Source organism: Triticum urartu, chromosome 5 (assembly GCF_003073215.2).
Source record: "Triticum urartu cultivar G1812 chromosome 5, Tu2.1, whole genome shotgun sequence".
NCBI classification, from domain to species: domain Eukaryota; kingdom Viridiplantae; phylum Streptophyta; class Magnoliopsida; order Poales; family Poaceae; genus Triticum; species Triticum urartu.
The window spans coordinates 619,471,197-619,488,940 of NC_053026.1; the positions used below are offsets into that span (position 1 = coordinate 619,471,197).

General features: G+C 46.8%; 2 protein-coding genes across 2 annotated transcripts; both read left to right on the forward strand.

Moving 5' to 3' along the window:
* The first annotated feature begins 3,748 nt into the window (after positions 1–3,748).
* On the forward strand, positions 3,749–7,673 carry LOC125511315 (C-terminal binding protein AN-like). The gene is made up of 7 exons (XM_048676655.1): positions 3,749–4,446; positions 4,811–4,979; positions 5,092–5,222; positions 5,610–6,401; positions 6,515–6,562; positions 6,974–7,096; positions 7,334–7,673. Exons 1-7 carry the CDS (start codon positions 3,865–3,867, stop codon positions 7,406–7,408), a joined length of 1,920 nt encoding a protein of 639 aa, XP_048532612.1. The 5' UTR covers positions 3,749–3,864; the 3' UTR covers positions 7,409–7,673.
* Positions 7,674–13,559: 5,886 nt separating this feature from the next.
* Positions 13,560–17,664, forward strand: LOC125511316 (anthranilate phosphoribosyltransferase, chloroplastic-like). Its single transcript, XM_048676656.1, has 10 exons — positions 13,560–13,918; positions 14,015–14,158; positions 14,253–14,414; positions 14,505–14,588; positions 15,594–15,782; positions 16,264–16,354; positions 16,493–16,552; positions 16,698–16,816; positions 17,083–17,217; positions 17,338–17,664. The coding sequence occupies exons 1-10, from the start codon at positions 13,727–13,729 to the stop codon at positions 17,344–17,346; spliced, it is 1,185 nt and encodes a 394-aa protein (XP_048532613.1). The 5' UTR covers positions 13,560–13,726; the 3' UTR covers positions 17,347–17,664.
* Positions 17,665–17,744: the final 80 nt, after the last annotated feature.

Here is a 17,744-nt window from a genome sequence, read left to right on the forward strand (position 1 = left end):
TGAATGAGCCGAGCTCAAGCCTATGTCATGTGTGTAGTTATTTTTTGCCGGTTAGAAACGAAAATTTAATTAGTACTCCATCCATCCAATAATGTAAGATATTTTTTGACACTACATTAAAATAAAAAAATGTCTTACATTATGGGGTAGATGAAGTAATTAATTACGATTGTTAACGAACGCGCTACGAATCCGAAACGTCAAATCATGAATTGTTGTCTACTCGAGCATGGTCGAGCCCACGTCTTCTTACCACAACCCTAATATATTGGAGGCATCAACAACCCTAGCATTCACCCACATCAGCTCGCATTTGCCTCCTCACACACAACCCACCGGCGCTCCACTCGTTGCTGCTTTCGGTGATCCCATCCCGCCCGCCACGTGCACGGCTATATGGGAGAGCAGGCCTCCAGACCTTTGTCCTTTGCAATCCTGCACTAGGAGAAGGGGATTAGGTTTTTGAGGAGCGTCTCATACGCGGCTGCTCGCCACCGTTCGTCTTCGTCCGCTACCCCGTGTGATTAGCCACTAATCGTGAGTCAGACCGAGTCCGAGAAGAAGGCTACCGAGGATACAATCACCATCGCGACTATGGCTTGGCCGATAGGAGGGTATGATCTGTTCATCCCCCTCATGTTTATTTCTGTGGTTAACGTACTAGCTATTTACGTAGATGTATCTGCTATATACGCAGCACATGCTTACATGATAAGATATCAATATGAGTTTAACACTGTTAATGACATGTTCATAATTTATTCATGAATAAATCAATCCAAAAATCGATAACTTATCCATCATAGCCATCACCATGTCTCAATGTCAATTTGACACGTCTCCTCTTTTGATCCCTTCCCATCGGGAGTTATGCTCGATGCTCTAATCCTTTTATTGATTGAAATATTTTCCTAAAAGATTTGATGTTACATCTGAGACCGGATGTTATTTTTAAATAGCTATTTGGTTTATAAACATATAGCCTTTCTCGCCTTTGTTTTCGGTTGGAAGATTTCTCATAGCCGAGCCTTAGGTACTTTTATCTTTAAAAATAGATAATTGTTTGTGTATTACAGGAATGTATAAATTTTCTAATATGTTAGTATGTGATTTACCTATCAGTATTAATACGATTGTGTAAAAATATTGATAAAAATACTTATTTGGTAAGTACTTATTGGCTTACTAAAGAAAATATATTTTATTTGGAAATTCAATAAGTGATGGGCATTGCGGCGGTTTTCAAGGAAAACAGTGGGAAAACCGAGTAGTGATAAAATAAGGGTCTGACGAAGGAGGAATGGACTGACTCGCAACCTTACGTCTTTTTCAAATAGCAAGAGATGTGAAGATTTGTGCAAAATCAGTGTATTGTACTACTATTTCATATTACACGGAGGTTTTATATATTTTCTGGACATTTTTCTACACCTCGAGCCCATTTTCTGTGCGAAATTACCTCTACCCGGATTCATAACTAGATGAACTAGAGCTCATCTAAACACCAATTGGTAAGACTCATCCTTATCGATTACTAGTTACATGAGCAAAGGGGGCACAGCACAAGGCGTTTGTCACCTGGAAAACGAGGAAATCTCCAATGCAAATCAAGTTACACTAAAGACTTAACGGGAACCATGTTTCGATATATTCAAAAAGTATTTAAAAGACGTTTGGGAAAGAAGTTGTCTGATAAACATGTGAAGTTAGAAGTTCAAAGTAGTGTGCATTTGGGAGCGAAGAAAAAAAATTACAAACTGTGCATGAATAGTGGCGTTATATAGGGTTGGACCAAAAGCTGGTAGTTCACGAGATTAATGAGCGCTCGATAGCTCGGCTCGTTAAGCTCGTAGCTCGATTCTTAATGATCAGAGTTAATCATTGATTTTAGCTTGTTAAGCTTAACGAACGAGTTAACGAGTTTCACGAGCAGCTCGTTAATACAATACACCGCATTTTTACCTTATGACGACAATTTATAGCACATCAGACCATCTATTCAATCAAATCGACACAACCTAGCCCATATGAGGCAACAAATTAACTAGTGCACATCCTTTTGTAGTCACCGTCTTACTTTATAAAACACACCAACACACTCATTTAGTAGGCCGTAACATAGTCTTGTCTGTGAACGAGTGCTCATGAGATCTCACGAGCTTAACGAGCTTCAAACGAACAGAGCCGAGCAGAGTTTTTCTGCTCGTTAAGTTTAACGAGCCTAGTCTTAACGTGCCGAGCAGCTCGTTGATCCACCCCTAGTGTTGTACTATTTGTCACTAATCATCCTTGAATTGGGGTCTTCCATACATGTTTGATGACATCGATCCCAAGTTTGATTTTTTACGTGCTTGTAGAACATCACCTTCCCAAATTTACTTCTTATTTTAGAAATTTCAGATTAATTGTAATATAGTTTGGAAAACGCTTGTGTTCACCCGACAGATCTACCTGCCCGCGTCAACCACCTTCGTGCCCGTCAAATCTTCATTGTCAGACAGTCGGGAGCCAACCTCCGCCACTTCACTTTCCTGCAACTTGACCCATGTTTCAGAATCATTTCCGTACTCGGCCTTTGTTGCAAACCACGTCGTCGCCGGGCTCTTTTGAAGGAGACGCTACAAGGATGTTCGGGTGGTGTAGGTCGTCGTTGGATTTCGCGGGAGACCGCCTCACCATGGGTGGGTGTTGTAGGGTGGGTCGTCGGAATTTCTGCAACAAGTCGGTGGTCGGTGATCGCAGTGCTCCGGCATGCTCATTGGTGTGCTCGTCATCGGAGAGGAGGATGGCGGCGAGGTGACTTGGTCAGAGGTCCCGACACTTGTCGGCAGCGGCGCGATGGCAAGGACGGGCGGCGCTGCTCCTCCCTCACCATCATACGATGGGAGATCACGGCGTACGACGGCGGATTTTTTTCTTGCAACATCCTCCCTACTGCAAGACAGATTTCTGCAACACCAGTGATGTTGTATAATTTTCTCCCATAGCACCACATAAAAGGTAAAGACAAAAAATAATCTCCAGCATTAGCTCTGGTGCAAAAAGATTCTGCACGAATACCTATGTTGCAAAAGTTCTGTAACATGAACTCTGTTGCAAATGTCCGAGTGCAGCAGCATCCTTGTTGCAAAGCTCGTCTGACGACCATCCGGCGTTAAATTAATGGCTCGTTAGGCGGGGGATCTTTCTTTTTCCGAACAAGTACGTACGTACACAATCATACACTCATCCCTATGAAGCGCACACACACCCTATCCCTACGAGCACCTTCGAGAGACGGAGCCGACACATCATCTTGAGATTCATGAAGTTGCCACATACGCCTTCCTAGTCGACGGGAGCACCTTCTCCCACTGAATGCACATCGCCGGAAGGCCTGAAATAAATTCAGGAAAATGCCAGCACCAATGTAAATGTATGACTTGAACTCTGATGGACCGGGGATACCACTGTCCTGTCCTACCACAGGTTGGTTGCGAGGCCGCCGACTGACGTGTAGCACTCCCTATAGGTTTTTGGCATGTTTTTCGTGATAACCTGGTTTTCACCGAATTTTTTTGATGGAAAAGAAAAACAAGGCGTTTGCTAGCAGCAAAGGTGCTGGCGCAAATTTGGTACACCAAAACAGGCAGCGACGGATGCAACGGAACGGCAGTGAGATCTGCACACAATTGAATTGAATCCGGCGGTTGCCACGCTCGCCTCGTGAACCGGTGGGCCCGGGCCCACCCCTCTCCCCCCCTCCCTCTCTGACAGGTCGCGCGTCGCGCAGCAATCCGTTCCCCCAAACCAAAGCAAAAGCCCCCGCCGGAGCGCTTCCCCGCCCCCCGATCCGACCGGCTCTCCGGCGCCCGCGGGCCCACGATGGCCCACTCGCCGGCCGGCGCCGCCGCGGGGCTGCCGCTGGTGGTGTCGCTCAACTGCCTCGACGACCCGTCGCCGGAGCGGGAGCTGCTGGCGGGCGTGGCGGGGGTGGAGCACGTCTCCCTCTCCGCCGTCGGCTCGGGCCGCGTCGAGTCCGCCGCCGCCGTCCTGCTCCCGTCGCTCGCCTACCTGCCGCGCGCCGCGCAGCGCCGCCTCCGGCCCTGGCAGCTCCTGCTCTGCCTCGGCTCCCCCGACCGCGCCGCCGACGCCGCCGCCGCCGCCGACCTCGGCCTCCGCCTCGTCCACGTCGACGCCAACCGCGCCGAGGAGGTCGCCGACACCGTCATGGCGCTCTTCCTCGGCCTGCTCCGCCGCACCCACCTGCTCTCGCGCCACGTCTCCTCCTCCCCCGCCGCCGTTGCCGCCGGCTGCCTCGGCTCCGTCCAGCCGCTCTGCCGCGGGATGCGCCGCTGCCGCGGCCTCGTGCTCGGCATCGTCGGCCGCTCCGCCGCCGCGCGCTGCCTCGCCACCCGCAGCCTCGCATTCCGGATGAGCGTCCTCTACTTCGACCCGCGCTATCTGGTAAGCGCCCGATCTGCAACTTCCCTCCTGCGCTTCAGGAATTGCTTTCTGATGATTCGCAGTCAGTCTTTCACTAACCATTCAGGTTATGATATGAGGCTGGAATGCTGTGAGATTAATGCTCTCATTCGTCTGTGATTTTGACTAGTCTAGTACTACTGTTAGTCTTAAGTTGCTGAGTTATTAAGGTTCCTACCAATTTCTTCCTTCCTGGGAAGTACAAATGAAAAACACTGGTAACTTATGCAAAATTGGTACAAACTGTGGTGATTTTCCAAATCACACTCCTGCAAGTGCGCATAGGTGGGTGTATACTGTTGGTCGGATTTCGATTTTTCTAACTCCAGTATCGTGCCCTTTGAAGGCTGAAGGGAAAAAGCGGCGGCCTTCCATTGTATTTCCTGCTGCTGCTAGGAGAATGGATACTCTCAATGATCTGTTGGCAGCAAGTGATCTTGTTTCACTGCATTGTACATTAACAAATGACACAATGCATATACTTAATGGGGACTGCCTGCAACACATTAAGCCTGGTACGATTTTTCTTGCTTCTTTTTTTGTTCTGCTTGTTGCATTATAAGTTTATAGCACTTTCAGTACTCTGAGATCTAAAATAGTGAGTCGCTTTTCTTTTAAATTCCACAGGAGCATTCATTGTCAACACTGGTAGTTGCCAACTTATAGATGACTGTGCGCTCAAACAACTCTTGCTTGATGGTACCATAGCTGGTTGTGCATTGGATGGTGTTGAAGGTCCACAATGGATGGAAGCATGGGTATGGAATTTAAACTTATGATATGGATGTTGTCCGTAAATGGCCACTTGGGTTGGAATAAGTATATCTAAGATCGAACTGCATCATCATTCGAAAGCCATATTATTCCTGATATGGCTCCAATGAAGAGGAATCTCTGAAACAAAATGAAAGAGAAAATATTTATTTTATTTTAACATTCCTTCATTTAGAAGTTGACCATTTTGTATAGCATTAAGATGTGTAGCACAGTAGCAGTGAAACAACAAACTAGCTACAAGACCTTTCTTGTCCAAACAGACAGACCATTAGTGTGAAGTAAGGGCAGGCAATTGGTGCCCCTTTTTACAGCTATCACTGTATTACTTGTTTCTCGGAAAATTGATGGCTAATATGTATTTGTTACAGGTTAGGGAGATGCCAAATGTTCTAATTCTTCCTCGAAGTGCAGACTATAGTGAAGAAGTGTGGATGGAAATAAGAGAGAAAGCAATCACAATACTACAGTCCTTTTTCTTTGATGGTGTTGTTCCAAGTAGTTCAATTTCTGATGAAGATGAGGAAATTAGTGAAGCTGGAAATGAAGATGATCAAGACAGAGGAACAAAAGATAACCATTCACAAGTTTTTGATGGCGAACATCAGACTGATGAAAGCCATTTAACTCTCAACCATGAAAAGAAAAGAGCCACATCCCAGTATAAAGAATCTCAAGCTCCAGGGCAATCATCACAAAATAGTGGCTCACGAACAGAAGGAAGGCGTAGTCGCTCTGGAAAGAAAGGGAAAAAAAGACCTGCTCACCGCAGATCTCAGAAAACAGACGACTTGTCTGCTGTAGAGAGTGACAGTAATTATTCCTTCCGCAGAGATGATGATAATGCAACGAGTGGCAGAGACCAGGTGGTAAGTTCAAGTTCACGGTTTGCTTCCCCTGAGGACTCAAAGTACAAGCAGAAATCTCCTGCTGAATCCCCAATGGAAATAACTTCGGAGAAGAAGTTACCTGTCGTGCTTGGTAGAAAATGCCCTGATACACTAAAAGATGGTTATGTTGTAGCTTTGAGAGCAAAAGATAATTCAGGGTTCCATGTTGCAAGACAAAGACTTGCTGGTGGTGGTGGTTGGATCCTTGATGTTGTGTCAAATGCTACGAACAGGGACCCTGCTGCTCAGTTCCTTGTCACTTTCAAAAACAAGGTATGACTTTAGTTGTTCCCCTATCATTTTGGTTGTTGGTTGTTCAGTCTCATAGTTTATTCAAGTGCGATGCATATTCGGTACTAAAACGGTTAAACAAATTGACATTTCAGGATCTGATGGGATTACGATCCTTTGTTGCTGGTGGCAAACTGTTGCAGGTGATGTACACAATCTGTTCTGTTCTGTTTGACTTTAGAAAGTGCCTTTATCTGAACTTAACAACAAAAGGCAGCATTCACGTGTTGTATGCTCATAATTTTGGATTTGATGCTTTGTCGCTGTTACTTGTTTCACCTCAAGTTTTGTGGGTAGGAATACTCTACTTGCACAATTACTCTGTTGAAATTTTATACTAAAGATTCTTGATTGCCCTTAGTTAGCATGCAACCAACACATTCCTACCAGTGCATTTCTATTTTTTTTTCCGTAAAGTATACGTCTCCCAATCTTGATTCCATTGGAGCTAGTCAAAGTGGTTGGGAAATAGAAATTCTCTTGCGATCTTTCCTGATAGTGATACCCTCGGTTGACGACGCTTGACATGCAACCGCCTTTCAACATGTTAACAGATCAATAGGAAGATGGAGTTTGTGTTTGCAAGCCATAGTTTCGATATCTGGGAGGGCTGGGTGCTGGAAGTGGAAGGCTCCTTGCTGGAGGGGTGCAAGCTTATCAACAGCCGAAATTCCTTGGTACGTGCACTTTGCCATGGATTGATTCTCGATGTCGCTTTGAGAACAATGCTGCTACTCCCTCCGTCCGGAAAAACTTGTCCCAAGCTTATCTCTCAAATGGGTGTATCTCGCACTAACTTGGTGCTAGATTCATCCATTTGAGGGACAAGCTTTTTTGGACGGAGGGAGTATATTTCAAAATACTTGTCTAGTTGTCTGTAACACCCTGGTTTCTGTTGGTTGGGATTTCTGTAGGCTGTATTGGACGTGTCCATTGAGGTACTCGCAGCTGCGAGCGAAGAAGATGGAGTCACCCGGTGGCTAGATTAGCCCTGCTGTGCTGAGATGAAAGAAAGAAATGAACTGACTCCTTGCTGTTTGGTTTGGTTTGGTTTTGTGTGGTTTGCTGTCAATTTCGATCTAGTTTTGGCGTGTCTAGTATAGAATGGACCTAGTAGGCATTTTGTGTGTATCTGTTCTTATATAACTAGTAGTAGATCTAGTCTAGATCTGATCCTCTCCACTGTAAGGGCATCTCTAATCAAACTTTGAAAAACACTCAGCTCCTTGAAAGATTTCGTTTTTGAGGAGGTAAGCCTCAAAAGTTCCCCCTCTTGCTCAAATTTGAGCAGCCGGCTACACTCATTGAAAGATTCCTTCGTCTCGTCTTCCCTCTATTCTGACAAAGTTTTTCTTGGTTTTCTTGTCGTTCCCACCCACCCCTGGTGAAATCCCATCGTATTCGAGGAGTTGAAGGATTTGCTAGGAATTCCAAATCGTTGTTCACGCCTCAACTCCCAGCTCCCAGCCATTCCACACGCTTCCTAACAGAGACGTGGTTATCTGAAGTGGATTCTTCCTTTTTTTTGTAGTAGATGCGAAACCTGCCGCTCAGTGCATATGAGGAAGCGTTTAAAAAGTTATTGCCTCCTTTCATCCATAAATAAGTGACGTGATTTTAGTTCAAACGGAGGGGGCAGTCGACGAGTTTGGTTGGAGACGAACTAAAGTTTGTGTTTTCTTCACCCGCGCAAAACAAAAAAAAGCTTGTGTTTTCTTCACAGCTTCTCGTTCCACGTGGAAACCGCGCGCAAGTTAGATGGCATTGTGTGATCGCCGCGACTGACTGACTCTACTATCTGTGTGTCACATGACGTAGTACTAGTCGGGTATTCTCCTCAGCATCTGCACGCCAATCACGTGCACGCCACACGTGAGGTGAGAGGATCGACGCAGACGCCGAGCTAGCTTCTTCACGTCTGTCCCGCCGGGCTATCGCCGGCAACACAACCGGTGGCTCACCAACCGCACCGCACGAATATTCGTACCGGCATACGGTAGTTTTGGTTGTGCATCCGTACGCACGCCACCAACCTCGCTGCTCTCTTCTCTCGTGCGTGTCAGGGGCCAAGATGGAAGTGGAGACGGCCGGAGGAGCAGCACAAAATTAGAGCAAGGCGTGAGGGCGACTCGGTGGACGGGACGGCGGCGTCCGGAGAAGGGCGCCGATCTGCGAGCAGGAGCAGGGAAGAAAGGTACGGACTGCTGCCGGCGTTGAGTGAGTCCAGTCCTCGCCGCAGCCGGCGTTGGACTTGTATGCCTTGGACCCGGCCGCTCCCTCGCTCGCGGATCACCGTCAAGCCACGAAAGTACGTGATGCACGGGCACGTGTGTGTCTCCCGTCCGCAAATGGAATGGAATGGAATAGTGCCATTTCTCTGGATGCGGAGTTTCCCAGATGAGTTTGGATAAACATTAAAATAAGAACAAAATTATTATTTTTTTAAAAAAAAATCTGATTTTTTTTGACAAAAGTTTCAGGTGCTTGTAAAAATTCATCGTGAAATCACATTCTTAAAAGCCGTGTCAAATGAAGAAAAATCGATGCTCTGAAAATGCTATTTTTAAAAGCATTTGGGAGCACTGATTTTTTTTTAGCACAGACTCACGCTACAACAGAGAAATTTTGAACCCAAACATCTAGATTGGTCTTGTAAATTGACCGAGAGAATCGCCAGTGCCACAGCAGGACATTAGCGACAATGTTGCGAGCAACCAGCAAGGGTGGTGATGGTGATCATGACGAAAGACCAATGAGTTCTTCCTCTTCAAAATCTCCAATAGGGTGGCAGTCGCCATCGAGGATCGTAGGGGAGGGGAGGAGGGCATGCCAGGCAAGGGTGCGCCACGACAGAGATCTTTCATCGAGGAGACGACCGTCGGGGAGCATCACGTCCTAGATGGCCCGTGTGTGCGAGCACCTGAGGAACATATGCAGGGTGGATTCATCAGCACCGGCGAGTCAATGATGTGCCGGTGATGCAGTAGTCAAGCGTAGGGTAGGCGACGATTACATATACGTGTCATCTCTGTGTAGGGGCCATAAAACATGAGATTTCACCCTCCAAGCAAAGATAACAAAGATTATCTTCATGATGATGTCATGCGGTAAGTGGGTAGGTGGGGTGGCCTCAGACTCGGGGATAAGTTGCCGTCTCATCTAGGGATCGAGACAACGTGGGGTGCGGTGCACACAATGAACCGATCGCGCAAAGAATTACGAGAGGAACGAGCAAAGCTGGACGTTTTCTTTCTTTGTTTTGACGGGGTATAAAAAAGTGAAAAAAGTTTTGTTTCCAGTGCAGCCAGGACGACCTAATCGTACGTACAAGAGGCGAGGAAAAAACTTACCATTGATGTTGATCGAACGAGCTCGCAGGACGGGTCGCCACGAACACGAGCTTTTTCTGTTTTCCCTCCTCACCTCGACTTTGAACGGCCAAAACAGCAGCATATATGCACGTGCTACAACAGTTAGGGGATTTGAGACTTGTAGCGTAGTGTTTTTTTTCTTTGAAATGACAAGATTCCTGTGTAATATTTTTTTGTTCGAAAAGACAAGATTCCTGTAAAATTAATTAAGACGAAAATCGGTTAATTAAGTAAATGTAAGCGGAAACCCGATAGTCTAGTTAATTATGGAAACCGGACAAAAATCACCACAGTACCCACGCACACCGCTTCAAAGAGGGCCTCGACGAGGCAATGCACAAGCATCATCGTCATCACTCCTTCCCTAGATGTGTCATCATCATCCCTAAATCTTGAGCACATGAGTCTGATTTCACCGTAGGCGATCGTCGACTCAACCCACACTGTAAAAGGCCGTGTGGGGTTGTAGGAATAACCAAGCCAGAACCCAGCGACTTGCAACCACACAAATGCTACTCTGACTCTGACTGAGAACTACGAGGGAGAACTAGGCATGGCTAGCGCCGCAGAAGATCACCCAATGAACCACATGTTGCTCGTCATTGCAAGACTTCATAGCAACAAACAAGCCGAGACGATACCGCGGACACGCCATAGAAGAGCCGACTACCCTCGATCATTGCCGTGTCTCCGACCTCGCTCCTGCATCATCGTTCCCGTAGACGCTTCGACGCCAACACCACCACCTTTCATGCCCAAGACACAAAGCTAGGTCGTCGACGCCCCCATGCCACCAACCACTCTGACACATGAGATTGCAAATCATCAACTAGCACCAAGGAGTGAGAAGCGCCTTCGAGGAAATATACAAGGCAATCGAGCCCCTCTCCCTTCCACTCCGACCCATAACGCCAGCGAAGAAGAGATGAGGAGAGAATGCTAGTAGGCGTGCGAGAAAGTATGGGTTAGGGCATCTCCACAACTAACCCCCAAATCAGACATCGCATCCATCAGCAGACATAAGAGAGCAGTCTGCATACACGGATGCGGGAGCCGGACATCCAACTGTAGCAACATACATTTCAAACCGGATCAACTAACCGGACGATTTCCATCAAACACGACAGAATTCATCTAAAGTTCAGATAAAAAATAGTACAAATCATCCATAAATAACATATAAATATGTCTAGTACAACAATAGTTCAAATGCAACAAGATTAACCGTGTGTTCAACTAGGTGTTCGCGGATGAATCATGTTATCCCACACATACTATCCCTTGAGTTTCATCCAACAATGTATATGCGTGAATGGTCTGCCCTTTGACATGTAGCTTATCACGGCAATGCGTGCAGGCTACACAACGTACAACAACAAATGAGTGAATGAATGAAGCAATCAATCAATATGTAGAGCAAGAAGAAGAAAAACTTATGATCTCCATGGTCGTCACGCGCAAGCCGATCAATCGCACCACAATACTTCATGACACAGTCCCGGATCGTGTACCATCGATACGCTAAGGATTTGACACCATGTTCATGGATGATGTGCATGTCATAGAGCGCAGTGTGCTTTCGCGCATGAAACGAACCATGCACGCACTGCCAAAAGGCTCCCTTCTGCTTCAGCCTATGAAGTCCGCAAATACGGCCAATCACACATCGTACAATAACTCTTCCCCCTTCACCTAGTATCCCACCATCCTTCTTACTCTAAAAATGACATGAAGTTCGAAAATAAGCCCAGTGACATTTGACCGAACACCTGTCGGGCGTGGTGTCCCCCATGGACAACATCGACAGGGGGGCGAAGGGTACCTGGCTGCAGACGGATCTTGGGTGAAGCATGCCGTTGTACAAGGCGAGAGGGTGCGTGGGTGGGGGCTGTGGACATCTCGCAATGCCTGGGCGGCGGCCAGAGAGTACATCGACAACATCGACCCAGGAGGGGACGGATGCAAAGCATGGGGCGGGGGAGGGGGGGAGGGGGGGGAGTGAAAAAGAATGGGACCGAAAGAAAGGATTTGAGTGGGCCGGCGGTGTCCGAGTCCTACGTGGCAGCGGTGTCCGAGTCCTACGTGGCAGCGGTACTAGAACATGGTAGCACGCGTTGCCGCGCCCGTTCATCTTAAGAATGAAATGACATAAAAATTTGAAAATAAAAATCTTGGTATTATAAATATTTGTTCCATCTGAATTAGAGTACATTAGATGAAAGGCCATAACAAATAATGTCATCACCCATCAATACAAAGGAGGATTCATAAGATAAAAGGTTTTGCTCTATGTTCTCATCGAAGCAAATTAAAATTAACAACAACACTCCGTCTCCATGTTTAACCTACTGCCATAAAGTGCACAACCACCGTTGTAACAATTGAATTAACATTGGAGAAATTCAAGCAATTTTTTTCTTAAACATGGCAGGGAGTACGTCATTGTTTATGAACACATCACTAAGATAGTGTGAATCGCCAAATGTACAAATATTTACTAAAATAAAATACAAAACAAACCGTCCTCATCGAATAGCAAAAAAAAAATGCCTAGCTAACCTAGACCTGCCACAGCACACGAACAAATGAATTGAGGCCTAAGGCGCCACGAGTGCTTGCTGGCAGCCACAGCAATGCTCAAGAGAGCTCGCAACCAAACGATTGAAGGAGCAACAATAGAAACAGCCCGTAAACAAAAAACAATAGAAACAGGTTCTCCAGGGAAGCAGTGTATATATATATTTGTAATCATAGTGGACTGCATTTTTCTGATGGCAAGCAACATATATATCTATAATCATGATGTGACTACCAAGCTACATGGTACAATTTGCTCATGTCGTTTGCTTGCTTTTCTTACACATACCCAAAACAACTTGGTAGACCATTAATTTGGAGCTGAGTGGGCATCTAGAGGGAGTTGGCAGCGGAACGTTCGCAACACAAACTAAGATATGAGTGCTAATTGGAGCAGAACAAAATAATTGTACCATGCAGGAATCCTAGTAACAATTCATAACGAAATCTTACCATGACGGAAGGCGCTGACTCTGGTAAATCGTAGATGTTGCGGCCAGATGGTGCAACGGTGGACACCTGGATTGGATCCCATGTCTTCTTCAACCCTCTTTCTCTTCCTAAGCAGTTGTGCTAGATGGATCAAGCACTCCTCTTCTTTCTTCGTACTCTTAAGTCGTTGGTGGTGCCGCACCTCGTCCTGTCCACATCGCCTGCCGCCGCTGTCGCCGTCGCCAGTAACCTGCCGCCGCCACCCGTCATCTCACGCGCCACGATCCATGAGACAACTGCATACAAGAAGCCCACGGATTAACACCCAATTCGTACATAAGAGAGAAACTGCGGCCCGTTGACGGTTCCTCGGCCCGATTAATGTGAGGACGTCTAAGTCGGTCAACGGAGCAGCAGCCCATAGACATGGGCCAGTCATGAAGCTCGGGACTGGCGAGATAAAAAAGGCTCACGCGTGCACTGCGGGATAGTTGAGCGATCTGGTGCATTTGTATGCAGAATCCAACGGCTGAAGAAGTCGAATCACTGTGGAGGGGCATAGCTCGCCCCGTTTTACTGTTTCTCAATTTGTGAGAAAAATGATGTCCGGACTGCTTAGCGGATTGATACACGACTGTGTTTGACGACAAAATTCAGGGGTGGTTCGAGGGAGGATGCCCTTACACGAGGGTTTTTGCAAGAAAAAGGCAATTGAATATTTTGCACGTCAAAGAAAAGGCCGCTCGGTGTGGGTGGCTCCCGTGGCTGCTGCAGACGGACAGGATCACAAGGCAGACGGCGGGCCTCCCCCGGAGTGACAAAAATCCAAGCCCAGTCAGCGGCGGCCGCATATAAAACCGCCTGCCGCCGGCGCCTCCCTCCTCTGCCACCGGGATCTCTCCCCCACCAACCCCCCGAATCCATCCAATGGCGACCGCCTCGCTCAAGCTCTGCTCCCCCAAACCCCTCGCCCCGGGGGCCCCCTCCCCCCTCCTCCGCCGCCCCAGCGCCGCGCGGCCCATCGCCCCCGCCCGGCGCCTCCCACCGGCCCGCGTCGCCGTGCAGCCCGCCGCCGCGCCGGCCCCCGCCGCCTCCCCGGGCACCGCCACCTTCGAGCAGGTTCGCGCGCGCCGCAATGCCTCCTCCCTCTGTTCCCCTTCGGTGATTGACCGTGTTTCCTTTCAATCTCGTGTCCTGTGGCCGTGACGGCGCCAGGTGCTGGAGCAGCTGATCGGCGGGGCCGACTTCTCCGAGGACGAGGCGGAGGCGACGCTGCAGCTGCTGCTCAACGAGAAGAACGAGGCGCGGATCGCCGCCTTCCTCGTGCTCCTCCGGGCCAAGGGCGAGACCTACGACGAGGTCTCTGATTTTTTCTGAACTGACACGCTGCCAGGAATGGAGCGAAATTTCTGCGGCCACTGATCTGGTTTTTTTTTTCCAAGCCGTTCTTCAGATTGTCGGGCTGGCCAAGGCGATGATGAACAACTGCGTCCTGGTCGAGGGGCTCCACGACGCCGTCGACATTGTCGGCACCGGCGGCGACGGCGCGGACACCGTCAACATCTCCACCGGCTCCACCATCCTCGCCGCCGCGGCCGGCGCCAAGGTCGCCAAGGTATTCTGACTTCTCGCCCCCACCTTTTGTATCGGATTGCACACGCGCGTTATGTACTGTACTGATGTCCTCTCCCGTGCGTTTCTGCAGCAAGGGAGCAGGGCGAGCTCGTCGGCCTGCGGCAGCGCCGATGTGCTTGAGGCGCTGGGCGTCAACATCGAGTTGGGACCCGAGGTACTGCCCGATTGGCCTTATGATTGCTCTTTTTCCTCCGTTCTGCACTTGCTTTTCTGGTGCCTGATATCTTATTAATAGCCTGTACAGTATGTGTGCATCGATTTCTAATGCTGTACTAGCTAGCACATCGAATGCAAATCATACCGCAAGGGGTGCCTCCTGCTACTGGAGATAGATTGCGACTTGTCGGATGAAACAGCCGTTGTTATCAGACATCACTTGATGTATTCCTTGAGAAGTAATCAGACTGTCAGAGGCACCTCTTGGCTGCTTTGACTTTTCTATGTATGTTTTTTTAGGGAACTTTTCTATATGTTGGTACTGCAAAGTAGCACGGGCATCTTACCAACCACCGTGACTTAGGCAAACATACACCCCCTTTTCATCTAAATAAATCAATGCGTTGAGATGGATGCATAGATCTGGGCCTTTGACTCTCATCTTTATTTTGGTATTCTTATTATTGGTAAAGAAGGAACACGCTCCCGGTTGAATGTTGGTTTCCACCTATCAAATCATGTAAACAAACATTCAAAGTTACTCACACAATTGGTCCAACTGGGCAAAAACTGGGGTTGCATGGTGCTACATACTTTTCTTAACCAATCAAAATACGCAATGACACCCACTTTTGTGTCACATAAACTACATGCTATGGAGTTGATTGTTGGTCATGACCTTTTTTGCAATATTTATTCCAGATCTTGTAGCTTTGTGCATTATATAGTTGCATAAACTACATACTATGGAGTTGATTGTTGGTCATGACCTTTTTTGCAATATTTATTCCAGATCTTGTAGCTTTGTGCATTATATAGTTGCATAAACGCATAGTCGACCGGCACGTCGGTTATTTGCTTATAATGTTTATTCTTTCAGTCACGCATGGAATGGTAGCTGTCCTTGAACTTCTAACCCCTCACATATTATATTTCAGTGCTGTGTGTGCATCTTAAGAAAACCTGGTGGGTTAATATCAGTTATTCCCTTTCCTGTTACCAGGGTATTAAACGGTGCGTCAATGAGGTGGGTGTTGGTTTCATGATGTCTGCAAATTACCATCCGGCAATGAAAATTGTCAGACCTGTGAGGAAGAAGCTGAAGATAAAGACAGTTTTCAATATCCTTGGTCCTCTGTTGAATCCAGCAAGGGTACCTTACGCTGTTATTGGTGTTTACCATGAGAACATAGTAAGTATCTTGTATTCATCTTTTATTTTCTTGTAGTAACTATTTGTACCAAACGGTAAAAGCAACCATAGCATGTTCTATGTACACCATTTTTAAATTGATGATTTAATGATCCACATAATTCCATGGTCATCATCCGGTGTTGTTATGAACTTTGGACTTGAGTATGTATACAGTTGTTTTTTAAGCTAATATATGCTGCAATCATAATATTATTAGATAAACAAATAAACACAACCAGTAGTCATCTGTTGTAGAGTTGCTAACCGAATTTGCCTTCAAATATGTGATTCTTCCTTTTCAGTTTCTAGTTAATTCCGTTGTTAACAAAGATTACTGATACACCGACACTGAACAAGCAAATAGTAAGTAGGAAAGCGCTTCAGAAGCCATAGAGATAGTCTCGTGACAAGCTCTATATGCAACTGTTGTCATTACATGTAATACTCTGTTCTAATCCATGGAATTTTTTTGTTGATAGGTTACCAAGATGGCTAAAGCAGCTCAGAAATTTGGAATGCAGAGAGCATTGGTTGTCCATTCGAAGGGTTTGGACGAAATAAGCCCACTTGGTATGAACACACACTTAATACTAGTGTACTTATGGTGCTCTACTGTTATTGCCACTTGAGAAATTAACTTGGAGCTTTCTGATCATAAAACTGATATATTTTGCATCTAACTGAAGATTCTTTGTCAACTTTTTGTAGGGCCTGGATATATCCTTGATGTCACTCCAGGAAAGATTGAAAAAATGCTCTTCGATCCATGTAAGATTTGTTCTTGGAACTCATAAAAGAAATGGAGATAATCCCTTGAACATGCTTTATGTTAACTTGTGAAATATGCAGTGATGGTATTATTAAAAGAAAAAACTTCAGTCTCACCTTTTTTTTCCATTTTATTACAATTCAGTGGATTTTGGCATTCCTCGCTGCACATTATTAGATCTTAAAGGAGGCGATCCTGCGTTCAACGCAAAAGTTCTCCAGGATGTTCTTGCTGGACAAAGAGGCTCAATTGCAGATGCCCTTGTAAGTTCATCCTTACTCCTCTCATTTTAGTTACACTGTACCTTGCATACTCCCTGAAGAAATATGATTGCGTCTTCCTCGATGTACATTGAGCTTACTCAGCATCCTGTAAAAATCATGTTACCCAGCAGTGATATGGTTTGTCGTGATGAGCCCGCCCTTTATTTCCCTGAAGATCTCTCTTTTTTTTTAAGCGTAAATGTCATTGGGGAAGCAGTTCTTCAATCGTGTGCCAAACTTGAATCATTTTCTGCTTTGCTCCATAGGTTCTGAACGCCGCGGCGTCCCTCCTTGTCAGCGGCAAAGTCAAAACTCTGCATGAGGGTGTCGCGCTGGCACAGGAGACGCAGCGCTCCGGGGTGGCCATCAACACGCTCGAGTCTTGGATTAAGGTTTCCAATGTAAGTACTAGCATGTCCATTTGTTGGCTTGTTATGAATATATCAGTTGCACAGGTGTGTGTGTTTGATGAGCTAGGTACAGAGAGCATGACACTTTCCAAAACCTTGTTGTTGACACAGAGCTGCTGAGGTCGAGGTTGCTTGGCGAGCAGCAGAGCTCCGCAATAAGACGCGAGGAATGGTGTTAAATAAAGGATTCTTGTAGTCCGTCCGTCCGTTCTTCCCCATGTCCCTGTCTGTCTGTCTGTTCTTCTTGTTCCCTTTGTTCGCCTTTCTTTGCCACAAGCGTATGTACGTAGTAGATGCCGTTTGGTCTGGTTTGATTTGTTGTTCATCTAGCAATGCTGCGGTGCAGAGAGAATCCGATATGGACGAGATTGTAAGGTTGTGGCCGGGACAGGCGCTGCTTATCTTGTTGGCTGAGGTGGAGGGGACGCCATTTTGATCTCGGCTTGTTGCGTTGCGTTGTGAGACCTGGAAAAAAAGATCTGGATCATGTCGCTGCTGATCCAGAGGAGAGGATAGAT